This window comes from Nicotiana attenuata, chromosome 7, assembly GCF_001879085.1.
Source record: "Nicotiana attenuata strain UT chromosome 7, NIATTr2, whole genome shotgun sequence".
In the NCBI taxonomy this organism is placed as follows: domain Eukaryota; kingdom Viridiplantae; phylum Streptophyta; class Magnoliopsida; order Solanales; family Solanaceae; genus Nicotiana; species Nicotiana attenuata.
In genome coordinates, this window is record NC_031995.1 from 109,285,790 (window position 1) to 109,301,075 (window position 15,286).

The 15,286-nt window shown below is 33.7% G+C and overlaps 2 protein-coding genes across 2 annotated transcripts; both read left to right on the forward strand.

Annotated features, from left to right (window-relative positions):
* On the forward strand, positions 804 to 3,830 carry LOC109229690 (dehydrodolichyl diphosphate synthase 6-like). The gene is made up of 2 exons (XM_019395218.1): positions 804 to 1,081; positions 1,686 to 3,830. Exon 2 carries the CDS (start codon positions 1,729 to 1,731, stop codon positions 2,599 to 2,601), a length of 873 nt encoding a protein of 290 aa, XP_019250763.1. The 5' UTR covers positions 804 to 1,081; positions 1,686 to 1,728; the 3' UTR covers positions 2,602 to 3,830.
* Positions 11,839 to 13,612, forward strand: LOC109230351 (UPF0496 protein At1g20180-like). Its single transcript, XM_019395858.1, has 2 exons — positions 11,839 to 11,875; positions 12,413 to 13,612. Exons 1-2 carry the CDS (start codon positions 11,839 to 11,841, stop codon positions 13,507 to 13,509), a joined length of 1,134 nt encoding a protein of 377 aa, XP_019251403.1. The 3' UTR covers positions 13,510 to 13,612.

Below are 15,286 nucleotides of genomic sequence, written 5' to 3' on the forward strand. Positions count from 1 at the left end.
CCCAAAACAAAGGAATATCAACCCAACTTATCTAGAAATTTACTTAGTTGCCCCAATATTACTTTTTTTTAATACATATTTTCAATTTTTCGATCTTTTATTTTTCTGCACCACCCACCCACCCTATCCCCGCAAACTCCCTCAAAAAAAATTTACTCTTTTTTTTTTCAATTTTCAATTTTTTTTGTTTTACTGCAACCCACCCCCAACCCCCAACCCCTCCCTCCCCCCGCACCCGCGCAAACCCCCTCAAAAAAAGTTTTTTACTTTTTGTTTTTCAATTTTTTTATTTTTTTTATTTTTTTGCACCACCCTACACCCTACCCCTCCGCGCTAACCCCCTAAAAAAGATTCTTACTTTTTATTATTTTTTTATTTTCAATTTTCTGTTTTTTTGTTTTTCTGCACCACCCACTCACCCCAACCCCCTTTCCCCCATCCCCACCTGCAAAATATTTTTCAACTTACACATTTTAAGGTAAAAGGTTTTTTTATGCAAGATGTGCACGGTTCTAAAACATGGGTCAAATTGGGCGGGTTGGGTTTTGATCCATTATTTAGCCCATTTTAGCCCAGTACACTTTGGGTTGGGTTGGACAATGACCAATTTATTGACCTAACCCATCTTGATCCACCCAAATTTAGCCCAACCCGCCCATTTGACACCCTACTGATCACCAATAAGCATTCTATGATCCATGGAATAGATAGACCGATAAATATTTCTGTTTGGATGGTAAATTATTTGGGTTGGGTAGGTATTCGTTAACTTATCCCTGAAAAATAAGGGCTCAAGAGTTTAGTCTGTGTGGTAGTACTCTATTCACAAGGAAAAAGGAAAAGGGAAAAATAGCAATTACAACAACCCATTTGGATCCCAATCCAAAACCACCAGATCAACCCGAACATTAGAAGTCAAACCCGCCTTTAAACCCATCTTCTTCCCATCCCCTAAGAAACTTCAATTCTGAAATCTGAAGGCGACCTAGTTCTCTCCCTCTCTCTATAAATGCTTATGCATTTAAGGGATCTTTTGATTGCTGTGCCCCAACTAGTGAAGATCAGTCAATGCATATCAAAGGTAAATACCATACTTCAATTGGGTTCTCCAAGAATGGTGCTTTTCAAAGATCCAATTTTTACTTAATTTTGATGGGTCTTTTTTTTTCTTCTTTTCTGTGCCCTATTTTGTTTGCTTTATTTTCTATATGGTGTGTATCAATGAAGAGACAGGGCATAATAGAAGAGAAAAATCCATATAGTTGATACCTACTAGTTGGGATTGAGGCGTACTAGTTGTTGTTGTGTGTCTCAATGAAAAGCCATTTTTGTGTTTGGACCTTTTCTGGCTTAAGTGGGTAACCCCTTGGATCTCACTTGTCACAAAAAAAGAAAAAAAAATAAGAATAATTACTCTAGATAGATTGCAATGTAGATTCTGATATGCTGGCACTAGTGAAGCTTCTAGCTTGCCCACATATTTAGACAGAACTTGGAGTCTAGTGCATGACGGGGAAGTAACTCATTATGCTAATTTTATTTTGTATTTATTGTGATGTCAACTTACATCTGTTATGTTTGCTCTTTTTCTGCATTGGTTGTTTTTTATACGAACAGGAAAAAATTGATTATGTTCTGCTCTAGTTTCATGCTATCATGGACTAAATTCTCTAATTTTTGATTAGGTTGATCTTGGTGCATGATCTAGCACTAGGTCAGACGGTTGATATGGAAGCTGTGAACGGTAAACAATTGGGCCATCTATATGAAAATATTAGCAGCTTTTTTCGCCAATGTATATTTTCCGTGCTTTCTGTGGGTCCTGTTCCTAGTCATATTGCTTTCATTATGGATGGAAACCGTAGATATTCCAAGAAACAGAACTTGCTAGATGGGGATGGACATAGGGCTGGATTTTCAGCTCTTATCAACATGCTAAGATACTGTTACGAGCTTGGTGTAAAATATATAACTGTTTATGCCTTCAGCATTGACAACTTCAGACGAAGTCCTGAAGAAGTTGAATCCCTAATGAAACTGATGCAGGAAAAGATTGATGAATTAATTAAAGAGGAGAGCATTGCAAACCGCCTTGGGATTAGGATTTACTTTCAAGGAAACCTAAAACTTCTGAGCGCCCCTGTCAGGTCAGCAGCTGAGAGGGCTATGGTAAAGACAGCAGGTCATTCAAAAGCTGTATTATCTGTTTGTGTTGCCTACACTTCAACGGATGAGATTGTGCATGCTGTTCAAGAATCTTGTGAAGAAAAATGGGATGAGATTAGAAAACGAGATGCAAACAATGCTGGAGGCTATTTAATTGGACTCGAAGAAAATGGGAAGGACAAGGATGACCATCTTATTGGTGTAACGAATGTTGACAGACATATGTACATGGCAGTTGTTCCTGATCCAGACATTATTATACGGACTTCTGGAGAGTCTCGGTTAAGCAACTTTCTTTTGTGGCAGAGTGCAAATTGTCTTCTTTATTCTCCCACTGCACTATGGCCTGAGATAGGTTTGAGGCATTTGGTTTGGGTAGTGTTAGACTTCCAGAGAAACTACTTGTATTTGAAGGAGAAAAAGAAGCAGGCATGAGTTAGAAGTAAAAGCTCTTTAGCAACTTCTAATCATGCTGCGATTTTGTGTTGCAGCTCCATTTGTATAATGCAGTTCCAGTCTACCAAATATGTAAGCATGCATTAGGACTGCTGTTTATTGCTCTTTCTCTTTAGATATAGTCAGTAGCTTGTCATTTGGTGGTAGAAAAATCAAATACAGTATGTAATGAAAGGCTGAAAGCTATACGGGATACACCCTGATAGCAAGCATATTGTAGTTTGGGCACTGAGCTCTGGGCTTGGAAGTTGTTGTATCAATGAGAAGTTAATTATCACGGATCAAACGTTTTACCCACTTGTAGCCTGTAGATTTTGGATTCTTAGGGACTATTTAAGCGTTCCAACTCAGATGATTGGTTTCAGCTAAGTTTGATTAGAGCTTCATCCAAAGTAACTTTTTTGTTTCCTCTATATATGGAGCTTCCAGTTTGCCTCATAGCAGAAGAAATCAGGGGTTAGGCCTTCAGCGTTGTGTAATTTAACAAACCCAATAAACAGCAGTTGAGATGAACTTTTGAAGCCACAGATAGATTTCATCTCCTCTAACTACTCCAATGCTCCGTTTTGATGCAGAAGTTTCCGAGGATAAGAAAAGTGGTTTCCGAGGAACAGCCTTTCATGCTTTTGACGCTGAAGTTATACATTTTTTTTAAAGAAAGAGAGAGGAAAAAGGTGTGGAAAATGTTAACAATATTTAGTAAGTCAATAAAGGTGAGAGAAAAAAGAGAAATTCCCCATGAAAAACTGGTAGGCTTCATCACTCTCACTCTCTCCGGTCTACCTATGTTACCTTATTATCTATCTTTTCCTTGCCTTGCATGGTGTAAAATATCAGGTTGCAGCATATAGGTTCCACTAGAGTTGGTCAACAACGGATGATCCCCTTGACAGGTTTGAGCAGATTGGGAAAGATCTTTACAGAGAACTCATTACCCTAAGCACTTCTAAGTTTCGTTCCTATCAACTTTATACATAGCTCATCTTAAGCACTTGTGAATCTCAGTCTCTATCAACTTTTGGTGTCTAACTCTAACCACAGACTTTTGACATCGTCTGGAAGTGTTTCTAAATGACATTGTGAGTTTATGATCCTCCGGGTAGAACCATTGAGAATCATTGAAGGCAAAGGGGACATGATTAATTGTGATTCTTGTTTCTATCTCAGGCAAGCTGTTCAGATAATCGCTAAAAGACATATTTGTTCAATTACATCACCGTTTTTAACTGCCTGATGGGATACCTTCCTTTTCTAATTTTTTTTACATATGTTATTCTTATCACTGTTTTATCGATAGAATTGTTTCTCTTATTTGTCAATTAAATAGGCTTTCTTCTAAATTTGTTGGTTACTAGTGGTTGGTGAATTTTGCAAAGATGATCACTTATGGGTTTACAAATAGTATCTTGCCTCTATGGTTGTCAAGTTGATCTCTTAGTTAGCAAAAGGTTACATATCAAATGAGGAAAAATCCTGTACATTCTGATCAAGCCATTTTTTCAGTATCAACAATCATTTGGCTAAGTGATTAAATTTTCACGGGCATATCTATCTGTCTTTCTAGTGGTCTCTTTTGATCTTTTGCTTGATATCGAGTTTTAGCACTACCTCCTACAGTTTTGACTTTTGAGACAACAGTTTGCGTCCTTTCTAGTTAATGTGCAATTGCCAGTTTTGCTTTTGTAAGAGATCAGTTAAACATAATGTTGTATATCTGCTTCTGAATTGCTCTTTTGCTGTTACTGAAGAAAGCTGTTGCTCTGTTTCGGTCAACAATTTCTTATTGTAATAAATCAGGGTTAAGTTAAAGAACTTGGACATTTTTTTTTATTCATGCTTGAAATGAGAAACTAAATCTAAGATTCTCTTGCACCTAATGATGTGGCCCAAGGTCAATGAAGTGGGTGGCCAACCTTAGAGACCAGGGTTCAAAGCTAACTCTCTGTTGGTGGAGGTAGCAGGTATTCGATGGAATAGTCAAGGTGTGCTCGCGGCTCGCCCAAACCAACATTAAAAAAAAAAAAAAAGTCTAAGCTTCTCTTTTGTTTCCTCATCCCAATTCCCATTCACTGTCTGGTACAACTTAGCCATATCTCTGGACAAGCTACTATTTGTTCTTTTCCTTATCAAAATATTTTTTATGAAATGAAAACTGAAAGTTAACATGATGTAAACTCGTACATAGTTAATCAGATTGCCATCTTTGAAGAATCATGTCTGTGATAAACATCTGCACTTCTGAATTTACTTTAGTTGCTGCTTTCGTTTGCAAGAAGTTGATTTGCTGAATTAGATGAATCAGTCATATTTCTTGCTTTCTACACTGGCTGGGTTGTGGAAACTGTAGTTGCTGAATGGTTTAGCCTACAAAGTTAGATCAGTGTCTCTCTTTCTACTCATTCTATGCAAATCATGCATTCATGGTTCTTAATTAATAGGCTGCTAACTTATGAGATTATCCTATCCACGAGTTCTTGTCATATAACTCAACATCTGATTATGTATGTATTTGACCTTGTTACAGATCTTTCAATCTCTTCAATGAAATCCATTGAAGCCTCACCTGAATAACTGTCTTCAAGTTAACACGTCGACATTCATTTAGACTATGACCTGTTTCACTAGCAAATTATCCAGCTTTCGGATGCAACATAAAACTAGATATGAATACATAGTCCAGGATAAAATCTACCCGGGCTGATGTCAAAGCACATTGATTTACTGCAGTTAAATGATATGTTGATCATGGTTAATATGTATTTAGTAGTTTGGATGTATAAAGTATAAACACAAGTATGAAATAGTTTATTCTCACTATACGAGACCAACTATAATATATATAATAATGTCCTATCTATGTGAGACCACTATATTTGATTCAATCTCATACCCATGTAATTCCATTTCAGGATTAGCACAGAACGTTAGTATGGACTTAGAAGTGAGGATGAGCTTACCAAACTCGACTTTGCTATACATGAAAAAATTGGAGTTATTGTATCATAAAATTGGCTTTCAACTTTCTCAAAATGATTTTTTTCAAAAAAAAGTTGCAGCATCAGTTATATACGCAATAATGCACATATGATATGACTAAATACGTGGCCTGTGATGTTGAAGTTGAACAAATCATTTCAATCCTATCTCCTATATTAGCGATTACAGCAAAAAGACTTGGCATTGTCTAAACTGTATTATTAGCTGATTTTATGAGAGAACTTTGAATTACAAAATACTTTTTATGAGTGAACAGATTATGATAGTAACGAATTAATAAAAATACAAACAATAATTGGTTTTAACTATTGAATTTGGTTTTTTCTGATACATAACAATTAGTTATGTCGAAGAATTTTGTTTAGGAGCATTAATTACTGATGAATTACAAGCGACCTAATAATATTGATAAAACCGTCATACATTTTGGGTCAATGTTGGCATTTTTTGTTTGTGCTATAGTGTTACGACAGAGGCGCCAACTCAATTCCTTAAAAAGAAATTTGACTTTTTTTCTTTTCTTTCGTCGGACTAACATTTTTTGCAACTAATAGTAGATAAAAGTTTCAGCAAATATTTATCATAGAGCTCTATAAATGATTTATACACTGAGGTTAACATGCTTTTAACGGTTGTCCCAGAAGGACCGAGGTTAATTAACACCATTATGGTAGAAGTTTGACCAAGGATAATTTACCTCTATGCAAAAGTTGAAGGTGGTGTATTGTATTTATCGTGAAATTTATATTCAATAATATTGATTACATCCCTATCTAGGTTAACTGTTTTAAGTTCATTTTGGTGGTCAAAACTATGAATCTTGTCCATTAATGTATTACTAATACATATGTTTCTCTAAGAAAACTAATTTTTTTTGATAACTTTATTTCATTTGACACTACTTTATCTTAATTCATAGAGATTTCACCATTTTCCTTATAATATTTGAATAATCTTATGTATTACTTCTTATTAAAGTTGGAGATAAAAGTGACTGTTAAAATCACTAAATTGAACAAAAGAGTTTAGTGTATGTGGCTAGGGTATCAATAGATATTCGAAAACCGACTAAACCGACCGAACCGTATTGCACCGAATCGATTTTTAAGTTTTTTTTTAAGAAACCATATGTTTTTATATATATCTATAACAGCACCGATAATTAGGGTAGGTTTTTTATTTTATAAAAATAAACCGAAAAAATACCGAACCATACCGAACAAATTTTACATGTGAAAAATATATTTATCTAGTAAGTTTAAAAATAATAATGCATTAAATTTTTCTTTGGGCCTTGGATTATGAAAGCTATTACAAGCCAACAAGTAATTAAACTAAAAATACTAATTCCTAAAACCTATTATGCTACTTCTACTTAAACTAAGTTATTTCAAGTATCTTTATAAGCAAGACACAAAGTATTCTAGCGATTATGAGTAGTAAACTAAAATGTATTGAATATGTTTCCTTTCATATAAATTTAGATTTATCTTTTTGAATATTTACTCTTCTATAGATTTTATTCCCGAGTCCCAGCTTGGTTAATATCTTTCCACTCGTTTGATTTATATTTTCTTTGCCTTTGCTTGGTTTCTTTTACGATGTTGTAGATTAGTTGATGGATCTATACTCTAGCCATCTTTTATTTTTTTAATTCATCACCTTTTAAACAGTAAAAATGTCTAGAGAGTTTTGCTAAGTCCTATAAAAGAACGCATGTTATTCCATTCTGCTTTTACTGGCGAATTTTACATGACATTTAAAAAAATACTGAAAATTAACCGAACCGTACCGATACTGAAGTGAAACCGACATGATTGGGACGGTTTCGAAAAGTCTAATTTTGGTTATGCATAATAGAATAATCAAAAAATTGGTATGGTACAAATTTTATAAAATAACCAGCCGAACACCATTGACACCCCTAGAGCCTCCTATTCATTACAACTTAACTCCAGCCATATTCCCTCAAATTTCTCTTCCCATATCGATCCTGATCAATAATGTGCTGGACTGGTGCAACTTACTCTATATTAATTACATCCTTTTTCATTAGCTACTAAATAAGCATCTTAAGTAACCGGTAATTGGAAAGATTGAAAAATTACATTACGAATAATATCATATCATGTTAATTGTATTTTTAGACTAGCTAAGCATAAAAAATTGATATCAGATCCAATAGTCCGACGAGACGAGTACGGAAATGGAGGAAGGATGGCATGGGGCTCGATTTTCTACCTTTGGCTTGGAGACACACCCGCACAAGAAGAAGCTAGCTCTAGGCTTCGGTGGCCATAATACTTGGTCATCTGCAGTGGCGGAGGCAGGATCTCCACGAAGGGTGTTCAAAAAAAAAATTAAAAAAAACTGTAGCTAGTGGGAATTGATCATATGACCTAAAGAAGGTTTTGAACCCCTTTGACCACTAAGTTACACTTTTGGACTGTGTTAAGGGGGTTTAAAACTTAATATATAGAGGTAAAAAAAAGAGATTTTGCCTTATATACATAATGTAATTTTTCAGCGAAGGGGTCATCTGGGTGACAAACATTGAATCTATCAAATTGACTCGCTGATCATGGTAATTGGCCACGTGGAACTTAGTTCGAGGGAGACCCATGGATTGTGGTGATGACCACGTGGAACTTAGTTCAAGAGGAGACATGTGGATCGTGGTGATGGCCATGTAAAACTTAGTTCGAGGGGAGATCCGTGGATCATGGTGATTGCCACATGGAACTTAGTTCGAGTGAGAGATTGTTGGGTGTATAAATAAAGTTTCATATTAACATGTTGTGAGGCCTTTCAGAGAAATCGTGCAAGTTTGGCCCAAACATTACAATATTACATTATATTAAGAGTATCTTTAGGCTGGCTGTGTTAGAGTTTGCCCTGATTTTCTTATTATATTGGATTTTACCTTTTCTTGAAGGAAGGAAGGAAAAAGAGTTTACCATAATTGATTTTTTTTCCTTAAAGAAAAATATAGATCTTTTTCATATTTAACAGATCCCTTACTTGTAGGAAAAGATTGTGACCTTTATAAATTGAGAACCTCTCACTCATGCACAAAAACATAATAACATCAACAATGTATTCCTTAAGAGAGTTTTGTTTAGGTGGAGAATTATTCTGTCATAAGTTTTTTTCCTTCTATATCAGTAGATTGATGTAGGCCAATTGACCAAACTATATTAAAGATATTATGCCTCTTTTAATATACTTTTTTAGATCGTCTAGTTCATTATCACCAAGATTTGCTTTGTTAGCTTCTGCATGACGCCATGTTATTTTCGATCCCAACAAGCTGAGCCCGGCACAGACATATTTGAGCTATGCATATACATATTTAACCAATATGGTAAGTTTAGATAAAAAGTACCTTTTTAATTTGCTTACAAGTACTTAGAATTAGAGATATATAGTAATTTATAAGTACAAAGAATTTGATGTTGAGCTTACTTAAACTAGGGTAGTTGGTTTAATAATGATACCGAATATGGTCATAATTAGTGACGGAGGTGGGATTTTTGCTAAGGGGGTTCATAACAGAAAAAAGTTAAAAAATTAAATGAGGTTGTAGTTAGTGGGAATTGAATCAATAACCTCACAAAGATTTTAAACCCCCATGACAATTAAGATATGCTTTTGGATTATGTCAAAGAAATTCAAACATAATATATCTATACTATATTAAAAGCACAAAGGCCCTTAGCGAAATGTCGTTCGCCTTTTTTACCCTTTGAAAATAGAATTCACATTAGACAAAATAGTCATTTAATCATTTTTCTAAGATTTAGGAATTTAAAACTCATTAAATCTTTGTTTAGTAAAGTTTTCCTTACTTGAACTATGTAGGAAATCCTAACATTTAAGATTTTAAAAATCAATTAATATTTCACCTTTTATAGATTCTTTTCTAAAATCGATTAAAATTGTACCTTTTTTATAAAAGGAATTCAGAAGCTGAAGAAGATTTAATACATGTAGTTCTTGCCATCTCTATTACTGCGCTTGGAACCTTTAGTTGATCAAAATAATAGGGAGATTGAGTAATACTTAATAAAATTAATAATATGAAAGATAAGAACTAATTTGATAAAATTAAGTAGCGTGGAATAAAGCGAGACGAACAACCACCGCCAAGGTCCTTAACATGATCAACATAATTTTTTTTTTCTTTTGTTAAATTTTATTTTGTAACTCAAACTCATATTTTGAATATTATTTAAAAAATAAAAAGTTTATTTTATTCATTAAAAATAGATTCACATTAGATAAATTTATATATATAGGACCACAAAATAAGGAAGCTTTTATTTCAAAAATCATTTCTTATTTGAATGGTGCAAATTAAATATAATTCAATTATAATAAATTATAGAAAAATTAAAAATAAAATTCAGTTAAAATATCAAGACTGTTGATCATTATATTTAATCGTTGGGTAGAAAAGTAGTAATTTTGAATAGTTCAAAAGCTTTGTTTCTTAGTCTGTCTCTCTTATATTTTTTTATGTTGAAGGTGGTTAAAAAAATTCTTTCTTCCATTTTTTGTCTTTTTATTTTATTTTATTAGAATAAATGAAATCATTTTTGGATTAAAAGATATAGCAATAAACTTAATTAATGCAAATATATGAAATATACAGCATATTAATTAGTTTTATTGTCTATCTAATTATGATTTGACTCTTTTATTTATAATTATGCAGAAACTAATAAATATTCTACTTGAGTTGAAAAATACATCTATAATTAAAAAACAACCCTCCTTTGAAAGTAGTTGTCTTAATTTACTAAGACCTTCTTTCATTAATTTAATTCGAGTAATTTTTCCTACACTAGCCAAATATTTCATAATTTTATTTGTATATAGTCTTGATGCATATTTAAAAAGACTTTTAATATTTCAAATATATTTTTTAAATATGTTATTTTTACAAAATAAATATTTTCATTGAAATGGGGGTACACGTGCAACGCGCGTACTCTAAGACTAGTAAAGATAAAAACATATAGGAGCCTGCAGTACCTCACGTGAGCAGATAATAGTATTAAGAGGGAAGATTGGAGAAACAATTCTATTCTTCTGTCAATTAAAAATTTTGATACAAGTAAATAATGAATCTGAAGTTGAAATTAATATCCCTAGAACTCGGAAAAACAATTGAAAAAACCTGACGTGGCATGCGTGAATAGCCAAGGAATAGGTGTGATTCTTAGGAAGATTAGATAAGAGTGGATTGAGGAATTGGAAATTTTATCTAATAGGGATCTATTTCATTACGTAGTTCGGACTTCGGACTATCTAATTGTTCTAAAGAGGATGAAACCTACATTGAGAGGCTTATATGTGAACCAAATGCCAGATTTGTTAGCTTGATTTCGTTACTCCGACACCCTAATAACGAACCAACCAAGGATTTTGGGATTACTATTTAAAATACAAAAAAAATATTGGATATATAAGGAAGTGAGCTTTAGACCGACTTTAATGATACATTTTAAAGCCATATCGACCAAAACGGAAAAAATCACTAATTGGCTAGACTATTACATCCAAGTTGCTTAATTGTTTTAGTTTTGTTATATACCATGATTCAAGCACCTAGGCTTTTTCTCATTTCAAAGAAGGATTGACGCGCATAACATTAATTTTATCCAAGTTGCAAACTTAGCTTGCTCCTCATTTGTATTCTCATTAAATGTGCAAAGTATACACTTTTGTACATAAATCATGCAAAGAAAGCAAAAAAGGCATATAACCGTGAAAATAAAGTTGAGAAAGATAAGCTACACATTAGATATTTGTCATGGTATAAAGACAATAAACTAAAGCCTGTTTTAAGAAGCCACCCCTTACCCCATATTAGCCTAAAACATAGCAAATATATGGCACAAGTTCCTCTCTTTCTCTCTTTCTTACCTATCAAATGAATGAATCTATAGAGTTTATCATCTTAAAGGGATAACGTAAGATACAATCCTTAAACTGCCATTCTTTATAAGTGGCTTTAAATGGTTCGCTACTCAGACAGACAACCTAGGATTTAATTCCTTTTGGCAGCCGTCTCTCATCATCTTGCCTTCTAAGGTTTTTGTTAAGAAACACACTTTTCTTACTATTCCTAGTTTCCATGCATGGAAGCAAAGTCCTAGAGTTCTAAAGATTATATAACCATCTACGTTTTAACTTCTTGAAGAGTTCAAAGACATGGGTACAGGAGAAAAACCTAGTAAAACCATCAAAGGTAAGTTAATCATATTACTACTATTATTTTTTCTTTATACGTGGAAGTTAATTTTTTTATTTTTTTATTCCATATATTAGAGGAAATTTTCATGAGCTTACTGAAATAGTTTAAAACCTCTTTCACTCTCCAAATAATATATAGTGTCACGTAAGATGGAATGGAGGAAGTAATATTTTCCATCTTATTTTTCTTCATATCTCTCAAAGTACTATGATCAACATAACGATCAGGTTTTTCAGTATATACATCTGCACTATAGGGGCTGAGCTAGGAGGTCACAAAGAGATTTAATTGAATTCCCTTTGTTGGAAATTATATTGCGCAAATGGCGCAAACACAAATTCATTCTCTTATATATAAATTGTTGCAATGACATTCATGTATTTTTTTTTACCCTCTTGTTTGAATTTCTGACTCCGTGGTTTATGTAACTTGCAAACTAATTGTTCACTGTCATTTCTTTATTAACCTTTTAATCTCTTGTTGATTAAATCTTTATGTTTAATAAATTAAAGCTGCTTGTTTAATTTCCAGATGGGAAGAACATGAAGAGAGAGGCGCGAAGAAGCCTCAATGTCAATGAAGAATACTTAGGCGCATTAAGGACAAAATCCTATGGTGACTTCTTCCTGAAAGCTCAGCTACTTGTAAATAACAATAATCAGCCATCATCTCCTTCTCAATATACATTCTCAGAAATCCTTCTTGAGCCAGGTCAAGAAACCATAACATCAATTCTTGAATCATCTAATATTTTTCCAGGCAAATATAATCTCAAATCCCTTCTCTCCAATTACTTCAATATCAGTGCACAAGCCTCAAAATTCTGTAGCCACCTTCTCAAATCCATCAACCAAGTCCAATCTGACTATACTTTTGTTGAACAAGTCCTCGAATCCATCGATGATTGTTCCAATTCCACAGATCAACACTTTGGTTACCTTGTATTAGAGCTTCGATCTTTTATTATCCACAACAATCCATTTTCTGACCTCAAGAAACAGGATTTCACACGAATCAACGATGAATATTCGTCGACACTTCAACATTTGAAATCAAAGAGGAAAAAAGTGGCTAGAAAGATAAAATTGATCAAAGGTGTAAATAAGGCTTCAGGGGTATGTGTAACAGCAGCATGTGGACTAGTTGCTGTTGTAGCTATGGTCCTAGCAGCACATACATTAGCTGCAATAATTATGGGACCAGCAATTTTAAGCTTACCTTTAAATCCAATCAAGAAAAAATTCACGAATCTTCGATTCTTGAAATGTGGATTTCTCAGGAAAATTGGAGCACAACTTGATGTAGCAGCAAAGGGTACTTATATTTTAAACAGGGATTTTGATACAATGAGTCGACTCGTGGATCGATTACACGATGAGATTGAACATAACAAGGCAATGATACAGTTGTGTTTGGATAGAAAGGAAGATAGCATTTCATTGCAAGTGTTGAAGGAGTTGAAGAAGAGTAATGTTGGATTCAGGAAGCAAGTAGAGGAGCTCGAAGAGCATGTTTATTTGTGTCTTTTAACTATTAATAGAGCTAGAGCTTTGGTGATTAAGGAAATTGCTATATCTTGTGGGAGCAAAATTAATGGTGATACCCAAGATAACAAGACTTGTATATAGTATATTCTTTGATTTGTTATGGACGCCTCTATGTATATATGTATGGACATGGGCAGAGTTAGAAGCCCCACTACATATTCGACCGAACCCCAAGAGCTTTTGTTCGAACAATATTTATATTAAGTTCATTAAATATGGCCAGATATTAAGTTTACAACCCAATTATTAGCACTTGAGATTACTTAGTGTTCTTTGTAATTCTAAGCCTCTATGTACTTTTGAGCTTAAGTGTGGTTAATCTAATGTCCAGGGTAATTTCAAGAATTTCACTAAATTTTAATTTAATCGCATGAAAAGTCATTAATTTATATTTTGTAACAGCAATATCACTCAACTTTACCTAAGTATGAGGGAAATTCAATAAATTATTTTTTGCAACCAAAAATTTACTCAAACTTTGCCGAAGTATCACAAAAAGTTACTAAACTTTTTTTTTTTTTTGTAACCAATTAGTCATTTAACTTTACCTAAATATCATATAAAATGTCTATTTTATTTTCTCATATTGACTTTATGTGATACTTAAGGTAATTAATTGTTTGACTTTTTTATTATAAAAAATAACTGGTGAATTTTGTGATTACTCTAATAAAGTTGAGTGCTATTTCCTTTACAAAAATAATTATTAACTTTAGTGTAATAAAATGAATCTTGAAATTACCATTTCGCAATTTCTTCCTGTTGCCTTTTCTCTGTCAAACTAAACAGGATATAAATTAAAATAGTTTATTATTTCAAAAACAAAAGCTTTTATAAGGTTCACGAGCAAAGCCCATGTTTAGGAAATCAGTAAATCCGAATCCAAAACAAACTAGGAAAACAACTGCTTACGTGCAAAAGAATTAATCATATATAAAGTGATTAATTTCCTAACTGAACTAGGAAATATAACGGGCCATCTCTATATGTAGTTCATTGTCCTCCCTCGAATTTATTTGGTTGTTTTCTGCTGTTCATATTCTTAACTCAAAGAACATCGTCCCCTGCTTTGTTAGCCCTCTTCTTTAGTTTATTGATCAAAGAAAACATGAGTAATCCCCATACTCATCGCTCTTACGCACAACAAGCCCATCATAATTTCCTACATCATTCTTCTTCTCCCAATTATAATGGTAATCATCAACGTTCGAGACAAGTCCATCGGCGTAATTTTCGAATTATAAGGTGCCCCTATGATCATTCTCCTAGACGACGACATTACACATCAGTTCATCATCCCCACACAAATCATCCCCTAGGTTATGAATCGTACGTTTCAAGAAATTACGTTGTGCATATTCCTATTCCTAGAGATGATGATGAATTCATGGCTCAACAAAACCTGCATCACGAGTTCAGAGCTTTTCCACAGAACTATCAACAACCAATGGCGTCTACCTTTGGTGTTCACAGTGAATTTACCAATAGAATTAACATAATTAACTTGAGCGATCGTGAGTCAGTTGATATGGTGTTACGAGCAGATTTTTACAATCTGCACGGCGGCCGATACTCTCAAGACAGGAGCTATCAACCCATGGCGTCTACTGGTGTTCACAATGAGTATTCGAATGGAATAAACATAACTAACCTGAGCGATCATGATTCAGTGAATAGGGTCTTAAGGCCAAGGCCAGATTTAGTAGACAATGTTCATGGCAGACGATATTCGCAAGCCACGAGCTATCAACCCCTGGCGTCTACTGGGGTGTTCACAGTGAGTATACGAATGGAATTATCATAACTAATTTGAGTGATCGTGATTCAGTGGATAGGGTCTTACGGGCAGATTTATACA